This window comes from Corylus avellana, chromosome ca2 (genome assembly GCF_901000735.1).
Source record: "Corylus avellana chromosome ca2, CavTom2PMs-1.0".
NCBI lineage: Eukaryota > Viridiplantae > Streptophyta > Magnoliopsida > Fagales > Betulaceae > Corylus > Corylus avellana.
Window position 1 is genome coordinate 15,999,346 of NC_081542.1, and position 9,191 is coordinate 16,008,536.

At 34.0% G+C, this 9,191-nt stretch overlaps 1 protein-coding gene across 1 annotated transcript; it reads left to right on the forward strand.

The window, feature by feature from the left end:
• Nucleotides 1–5,283: 5,283 nt before the first annotated feature.
• On the forward strand, nucleotides 5,284–9,191 carry LOC132171004 (dnaJ protein ERDJ3B). Its single transcript, XM_059582197.1, has 10 exons — nucleotides 5,284–5,483; nucleotides 5,573–5,721; nucleotides 5,814–5,946; nucleotides 6,607–6,718; nucleotides 7,191–7,307; nucleotides 7,562–7,648; nucleotides 8,067–8,126; nucleotides 8,212–8,289; nucleotides 8,543–8,614; nucleotides 8,769–9,191. The coding sequence occupies exons 1-10, from the start codon at nucleotides 5,413–5,415 to the stop codon at nucleotides 8,925–8,927; spliced, it is 1,038 nt and encodes a 345-aa protein (XP_059438180.1). The 5' UTR covers nucleotides 5,284–5,412; the 3' UTR covers nucleotides 8,928–9,191.

Here is a 9,191-nt window from a genome sequence, read left to right on the forward strand (position 1 = left end):
AGGAAATGAGGGAGGATCTAGATCTAGATCTTCTCTTCTCTTGAAGTTCTTTTTGGTGTTGTCTAAAAGAAAAGAGAGATGGATTCTAGAGAGAAGACAGGGCCTCCAAGAATGTTAGGTGTTGAATTTGAAAAACAACACATTTTTTATTGTTTTCTTAAACCATCAAGAAAGAACATAAATAAATAATTGTAACAAAAAGAGAAATATTTTTTTAAAAAAAATTACATAAGCTATAGTGTTTGCCTAAAAGCACGTAGCTAATTAAAAATTTTACGTTTTAGACAAGGAGATCAAGACAAGCTGCTGAACGTAATTTTTGTCTCATACCAGTTAAATATCTAAGAGACTAAATGCAATCCTGAACGAGAGATTAGCATATGAACTAATTTGTATCGTGTGCTTTTGCACACAAGATTCATGTTAGAAATGTCATGCGTATTCAATTGCTGATGTGACATGCATCCTTAACATGCGTCATATGTACACAAGACACAAGCATTACTTTTCTTCTTATTAGAGGCTTAGAGCATTCCCAGGCCTCAGCAACTTTCTTGTCATTTTCTCTATATTTAATAATCAAAATTACTTTTTACTTCCTTATGTCAAAATACACCCCAATAACTTCCTTTAATCATTTCCTATATCATTAAAATATTTATTTTTTTTAATTATATTATATATATGAGAAGAGAGATGAGAGAGAATTGTGAGAGGAGAGAGGAGAGAAGAGAGAATTATTTTTTTTAATATTTTAATAACCATAAGGATTTTAATAGTGGAACCCAAAACATTGGGTTCCACTGTACCAATCCTAATGTTTATGGTTCATTTAGAAAATCTGTTGTAAGATATTTTTTGCGATTTTTTGAACATATTCTCTAAACTTAGGAAACAGACTCCCTTATAGGGAGTCTGCTGGGAATGTTCTTAGTACGATTTTATATTAATTTCTTGTTGTATCGCCATAATTTCAACAAATTAATGTAAAGGTCCATTAGGTTATGGATGTGAAATTTAAATCCATTCCCAAACAAAGGAAAACAAAATAATTAACGTGTTTAGCATAGATTATGGGGGAGAAAATGAAACTAATAACACCCCTTTAGTTGGAGTATGACCTTTAACAGATGGGTTGTGATTTATTTATTTATTTTATATAAGTAAGAATTTATTCAAAATTTAATAAATGCAAAAAAAAAAAAAAAAAAAATCACAAGCAACACCTCAAAAACAAGAGGGCCTAAAAATTAGAGGTACCTACCCAACGGCTGCATTTAATCAGGCTTAGTTTGAACTTTGAAGCAAGGCTAGCCTGCTTGCAACGATATTGAATGCCATTTTGACTCATGTAGTACTAGGCAGCAATTCAGATAGATGGCGTAGAGTGTACTTTTTTTTCACACAAGAGAAGTCACGAGTTTAATTACATTTTTATTTTAATTAAATATTTTAAGTGTCGAAAGTTTGAAACAACACTTAAAAGAGAACGCACGTTAAATATTAATTAAATAATTAAATTTAATATATGTCATGCATATGAAGTTAAAATGGCATGATCATTGTCCTTGCAAGCAGCTAGCCTTGCTTCGAAGTTATTCAAACTAAACCTAAATGCCAGCCAATATGTCAAGCTCCTTGGACGCAGGTGCTTGATTGTGTTAGTGTCTCATTGACTTTTAAGCCGTCTAGGGTTATATATATATTGCATGTTGTTTTTTTGGGTGTTTTTTTTTTTTTTTTTTTTTTTTTGTCGTTATTAATTTCATTTTCTCCCCCATAATCTATGCTAAACCCGAAGGCTTGTTTGGTAATTTGCTCTGTTTTTTTTTTTTTTTTAATAGGAAAACTTGTTTTCGAATAATTTTCTCTTTTTATTTTATTTTATTTTAAAAAAATTATTTATTTGATAAAATTTATCTGAAAACTGTTTTCGATAAGAAAAAAAAAAAATAAGAGAAAGTATTTACTTGTATATTTAAGGACAAAAGACAAGAAATTAACATACTTTATGATTGATTGTTGACGAGACAAGAAACATACTTTGGTGGTGAGATGTTCCTTTCAATTTTTTTAATGCTTTTCCACCACTTGGACGTTGATTAGGCGGCTAGCATTTGCAAAAATAAACTCAACGGAATTTTACCAAACATGAATTTATTATTGAATTTGTACGCATGAAAGTTATAAGAGTTTACAAATCTAATGATTTATTCATTAAATTTATAAAATGAAACAGTTAAAAGATGATCGTTAACGTTCCTCTAAATTAAGAGTAATACTACACATCACATTGAGGTGGTGTGACATTAATAATTTTTTTTTTAAAAAGATAAATTTTAAAAAATTTGATGAATGCTATTTACCCAGTATGGTGTTAAGCCATGCTCGTAAATTAAATTGGGTTGGAGATGGAGTAGGACATTATTCAGAGGTACAGTAGGTGTTGAAAAACAATCCCAGTGGTTCACACTAGTTTTTATGGTGATTTGTGCCTCTCGATAGTGTACTCTCACACCCAAAAAGTCCCCAATGTAGTCTACGATTGAAAGATCCATACGGACCATATGTATACTTTTCTAAGCTCTAGCTTAATTTGAGCTTTGTTGTTATTCAAAGTTATGTAACTGCTATATTGAAACATGTGTGACTATAGCCTATTAAGTTATGTGGAGTCTGATTTTTGTACCCAACCCGGTTCGTACTTGATCTAGATGAAATTTTTCCGAGGCTTAGTCCATAGAGCAAAAGTTTGACATGTTTTGGTGTTTTGACCTAGTTGGGGGTCATATTTATGGTTGCTTATGACTAGGGGTTTTTATACAAATGTATTATTGACCCATCTTGTCTTATCTCTCTCAAAAATAGTAAAACCTCGTTAAGACTTTGTGGATGTAACTATTCGTGGTAAACCGCCAAAATCTCTGTGTTTTGGGATTATTTGTTTTTTTGTGCTTTTCTTAATTTTTGTGTCTCACCGGTTCTAAAAAATATGATAGATTTCATAACGCAATCTTCTTTAAAATAAGAGTTTATAGGATGTGAAAACTCCAACAGATTGCTCTTGGTCTTGGAGGAGCAATTTGGACATTAAAAGCGTCATTCTAGATAAAGTGTTGGGCATATTTGGGAAAGACATTTTTCCAACTCAACTCCACTCTGAATTTATGCTTGGGAGCTCTTTAAACTCAAGTCCAAATTTTTCAACTTAATTCAAAAAATTTCAACCCAACTAATAAAAATCATTAATAATTTTTTTTTAAAAAAATATATAGAGAGAAATGGTGGCCAGACTACCCCCAAGCAGCGATTGAGGGTGGCTTGATCAACCCCCATTAATTTCAGAGGTAGTCAATCGGTAGCTATTGGCTTACGTTAGGAGATGTAAATGTATTTTTTGTGGGTTACTAATCATCTCTTTGTTTATGGCCCATTCTCATGAAGTATTTGGTTTAATATTTTGAATAGATATAATATTCATTGGGGTCATAGGAATTGTGAGGAGTTTATTGGTGGATGGCCTCCCACTTTAGAGAAAAATCCATCCCTCTTCATAGGCAAATCTTTTTTCCTCCATGGCGGGTAGAATTATGGTCGCTGCCATATATTGTTTGCTCTATGACCCAAGACAAATGCTAGATTGTTCCGAGAAGCAGAGATTCCGAGTCCATTCTTTTGGAGATTTTGTTTTGGGTTAGATTTAAAGTCAACTCCTTTAAAGGTGTTCGTGATTCTTCAATTAATCTTTCTTCATGCGGTGTGAGATAGCTTGCAATAACGCAACCCTGAGGTGTTCTGCATGAAGCTAGTGTGGCACGGTAAAATTATTCGTCGCCACTCTTTTATTTTTTGGCTTGCAATTAGAAGAATATTGTATACTCATGACAAATTGAATGCTATTGGCTTACTTCCAAAGATGAAAAAGTATTTTCTGTGAGTCGAGTGAGGATGATACAAAGCACCTCTTTGTTTGTTACTCGTTCTTATAAAGTATTTGGTTTAGTATTTTGAATAAAAGTACTATTCTTTGGGCTCATAGGACTTGCGAGGAGTTTATTCAGTGAATGACCTGCTTTACAAGCAAGTTTTTTTTTTTTTTTTTGTGGTGACTGCTATAGAATTTTTGCTCTATAGGCTAAAAGTTTCAAAACAAGTAAAACACAAAAAAAATTAAACCATTAAATTTGTTACATATTAAACTGGCTCAGTCTATCACCCATACCCTACGTTAAAGCCCACTAAGTCATAACACAATGACATATTGGACTTGTAAGCATGCATACCCCATTAAATTAACAAGAAAGACAACTAAAGTGATCGCAATTATGATTAAAATAGTGACAGGGCATTGTGCTCTATGTGAAACATGTGAATATGATTTGACTCCAGCAAATTTCTATTCACTATTCACCCCAACTAGTTTTTAGTGAAATTGTTATCAATTATTAGCTAAAAAATAGCTATATTCATTAAACTTTTCTTTTTTTTTTTTTTTTTTCAAAACAAAAATATTAACAAACAATTCAAAATACTTTCATATTTATATAATTATATCATATCTGAATAGTTAAAAAAAAAAAAAAACCACATTAAGCCAATAATATTTGAAAAAATTGAACAATATGGTGCAAATCTAAATCTAAAAAAATAAATAATAATAAAAAAATAAAAATAAAAATAATAATAAAAAATCACTTTTAAAAAGTTTTTAATTTTTCCAACTGATTGTACCTCATTAAGTTATACACGTAAACAACATTAAGACAGTTTTTCTCTAAACTGAATTGAAGGAAACTTCTTTAATTTAGTCTATTAAATTGATATATGTCCTTAATGTACGTGATTCTCACATTCATTTTAAAACGAACTCAAAGAATATGTCACGTGCTAAGTTAATTTTATTAAAAAAATGCATTTGAAAATGAAAATTTCTAATGAGAATATGTCAATTTAATAGTATGAATTAATAGAATTTTCTCCAACATATTTATTTATTATTTTTTAAAACTTCGTTTAATTTCATTCAAATTTTGGGAACTCTTTGGTAAGCTTGGACTGTTTAGGCCCAAAAAAAATAACAGAAAAATCAACTGGGCTGGTATTTTGTTTGGGCTTCCTCGGCGTAAGCGTCACGTTCAATGCAATTTCCAGCCAGTTGAAGGAAACCACAGAGGAAAAAGCGCGATCCACGTGGGAAAATATGATTGGTTTGAACAACCATAAGCGTGCTCTGATTGGGCAGTTTCCGCAAGAACACGTTGCGAAGCGTAGCTTCACTTTCCACTGCCCAAGTCTTTGGAGCCGGGAACGACCCAAAACTCAGAGAGAAAAAAAAAAAAAAAAAAAATCCTTGGGTTCTTTCTTCTCTTGCAAAGATCTGAAATCAAAGCCCTAAGCTTTGCTTCGCTTTCAATGGCGCATCGAAGAACAAATATCTTGTTCCTCCTCTGCTCTCTGTGCTTCGCCTTCTCCGCCATTGCAGGGTACATCCCTGACCGACCATCTCTGTACATCAAATGCTTAGCATGAATGAATGTGTGTTGTTGAAAATTCTTCAATTTGGTGGTTTCAGGAAGAGTTACTACGATATACTGCAGGTGCCACGTGGCGCGCAGGACGAGCAGATCAAGAGGGCGTATCGGAAGCTCGCGTTGAAGTACCATCCCGATAAGAACCCGGGAAATGAGGAGGCTAATAAGCGATTCGCCGAGATTAACAACGGTGAGAGAGACTACAATGATTTGTCTTTGATTGTTTAATTAGTGGATGGTAATGATTAGTGGTTTTTGATTATGTTTAACGCTGATTAACAGCGTACGAGGTGTTGTCGGATAGCGAGAAGAGGAATATATACGATAGGTATGGGGAAGAGGGACTGAAACAGCATGCGGCTAGTGGAGGAGGCAGAGGTGGTGGAGGAATGAACATCCAAGACATTTTTAGCCAGTGAGTTTTTTTTTTTTTGTTTTTGGAATTTTGCTGTTGAATGTCTGAATTGTAGGATTGTGGGTTGAATCTGTTTGGAACTGAAACTTAGGACTACTTGAATTGAATCTTTGCTCTTTACATTGTTCTGGGTCTTCGAGTTATGAGATGTGTGGTCTCAAATGGTACTTGCATTGTAGTATGCCTTTAAAAGAATGAAATTTCCCAGAAATAGAAATTGCCCAGAAGTGAAAAATGGTTTGGGAGTGCCATTTTCACGCATGGAAAATATGGCATTGATGAGGGGTTGTGGAAAAGGATCGGAGTTTGTGTCCTTTGGTGCTCATTATTGTGGTTTATTAAGAGTAAAACTGATTTTTTGGATTTCAATGCTTATTGTTGGCTGGTATTTGGTAGAAACACACATGAAAGAATGGCACTCACAGTGTTATCTGCCTATGCATTACATGATCTGTTAGGTTCATCAAGGTGATTTTGTGGTATATGTTAAACTACGTTGGCCGTTGTTATCGTTAACTTAAATGAGGAAGCTGTTATTTCACATGTAAGAAGGGTAGTTACAGTTGCACAATTATCTGTATGTATGTAGTCAACAATCAAAATTGAGTGGTCTCAGCGATGTCCCTGTTTCTTTACTACTGACATGAAGTTTTCTACTAGGTTTTTCGGTGGAGGCCAAATGGAAGAGGAAGAGACAATTTCTAAAGGTGATGATGTGATTGTCGAATTGGACGCAAGTTTGGAAGATTTATACATGGGAGGCTCTTTGAAGGTAATCTCATGTCTAGATATCTAATATGAGAACATGTATGTCCTTCTTAAACAAAATAAATCTTTTGTAACATTGGCTATATAGCCAGGCATGGCTGGAAGACTAACACTAAGCAGCACAGATATCAGTTCTGAGAAATTCTAAATGGAAAACTATGATCTACTAACCACCAGTCTTATCTCAAACATTTTAAAATGGAAATAACTGAACTCCAGTGTCCCCAATAATCAAGTATTTCTTTCTATTGTTGTGCTGTAGATTAGTTTTTATCCTTTTTAATCTTATTTCATATCTGCTCCCTGATGGCAAAAAGACTACCTATGAAATAAGTTTAATTTCCTTTATTTTTACCTCGGGGACAATATTTCTTTTCAACCACGGTCACTTCTGAAAAATGTGACAAATCATGATATTTCAGTTGGTTAGATAGTGTCTTCTTCTTTTATGTGACCTTTTATGTGGGATGTATCAGGTTTGGAGGGAGAAAAACATTTTAAAGCCAGCCCCGGGCAAGAGACGTTGTAACTGTAGAAACGAGGTCTATCACAAGCAAATAGGTCCCGGGATGTTCCAACAGATGACAGAGCAGGTATGCAATGCCTCTAAAAATTCTGCAGAGAAAGTCTTTTGAAGCATTTTTCCTTAACTCACAATTGTAGGCAATACTATCAGTGCTTCTTCATTCTTTTTTTTTTTGAGATCCTTTTGTTTTGCTTCAAATTATTTTTTATGCACGGCAGTGGCATGCTCATTCACCCATTTCATTCTTCTCCATGTCTTTGTTGACCACTATCTCTTGCATGCTATTTCCTATATTATGACATATTTCATATGCTCTTTCAGGTCTGCGAGCAATGCCCAAATGTCAAATATGAAAGGGAGGGATATTTTGTCACTGTTGATATAGAGAAAGGGATGCAGGATGGGCAAGTAAGCTTTTTAGAATTTTCAATTTAAGCCTTTTAATGCTTTTATTGTTTTAGAATAATGGAATTTTTTTACTTCCCTTGGATGTCATTAACAATGTATATGCATGTGTCTTGCCAAAAAAGAATGCCAGATATTTGTCATACAAACAAGTTTCACTTTCTTAATGTTTGAATTGGAAGAATCAGTCAAAAGCAGTGTGCTGTAGTTGATCTTTCGAAGTTTTTCAGTATTATGTTGATGTAAAGGTTCCTTTTTCTTTATTCCAAAAGAGAAAAAAAGAACGAAACAACACTTTTGATCACCATATCAGGATATGGAAGTAGAGAACATTAATTGTATATGTGTACAGCAAATTCATAATATTGCTAAACCGAATATTTCTTGATTTTTAGAGTAACATTTTGTGTGCTTTTCCCAGGAGGTCGTTTTCTATGAAGATGGTGAGCCTATAATAGATGGAGAACCTGGAGATTTAAAGGTTAGTTCTTCCTTAACATTCGGTTTAGTAATTGGTCTTTCTACATCTATCGTCTACTGACAAAATATACCATTTTTTTCGGCAGTTTCGTATCCGCACAGCCCCCCATGATCTCTTTGTAAGGGAAGGCAATGACTTGCACACAGCTGTCACTATAACACTGGTAACTATTACCAAATTTCTGTCCATATCAATAGCTGTAGCTTCATTGTGCAAATTAGGTCACATCTTCCATTTAGAGAATTTAACCATAGATATCTATTTCTGCCTTAGTACAAGGTTTGTAGTTATTAGTCTGATCAAACATCAGACCATGGTCATACTCATTTCACGGTTTCATTTTCTCTTAAATTCTATCCTTCCCAAAACCAAAGTGCTTATTTTCATGTGGAGTTGATTTTCTGAACCCTCTCCAGGTTCAAGCCCTAGTTGGTTTTGAGAAGACAATCAAACATCTTGATGACCATTTGGTGGACATCAGCACAAAGGTAAGGAAGAACATATCCTATAGCCTCCTTTTATATTACTAAGATCAGTGATTGAGTTGGTGGAAGAAATTGGGCTTGTTTGACAATGCTTTTTACGACAGTCTTTTGCTTTTATCAAACGAAGCTTGACATTACTATCTTCTTGACTACTCAGGGAATTACTAAGCCCAAAGAAGTGAGGAAGTTCAAAGGGGAGGGTATGCCATTGCATTTTAGCACAAAGAAAGGGGATCTTTATGTGACATTTGAGGTTCTATTCCCGGCCTCTCTAACACAGGACCAGAAGGAGAAGATCAAGGCAGTTTTTGCTTAGGAGATAGGCGAACCGATTTTGTTTAGATGTACCCATTGTAACATGATGACGATAAGTCGATAATATAGAAAAATTCAACGGCCCCTTAGGTTTCTCCCTTTCCTATTTAACTCTTTTTCCTTTTTGTTTTGGTTTAGTATTTTCGAAGCCGTTTCGGCATAATATTTTGTCTCTATTTGCGGTATAGTGTCTCCCTTGTTTGAGGAGAACTACAATAGAAACTGCAAGCATTAAATTTACTGAGAAATATTTCATTCTTGTTAT

Bases quoted from the DNA above. Each gene is read 5' to 3' on its own strand.
- LOC132171004 (XM_059582197.1), top strand. From the start codon at position 5,413: ATGGCGCATCGAAGAACAAATATCTTGTTCCTCCTCTGCTCTCTGTGC. The intron at 5,722-5,813 runs GTGAGAGAGACT...GCTGATTAACAG, and splicing joins ATTCGCCGAGATTAACAACG to CGTACGAGGTGTTGTCGGAT. The intron at 6,719-7,190 runs GTAATCTCATGT...GGGATGTATCAG, and splicing joins ACATGGGAGGCTCTTTGAAG to GTTTGGAGGGAGAAAAACAT.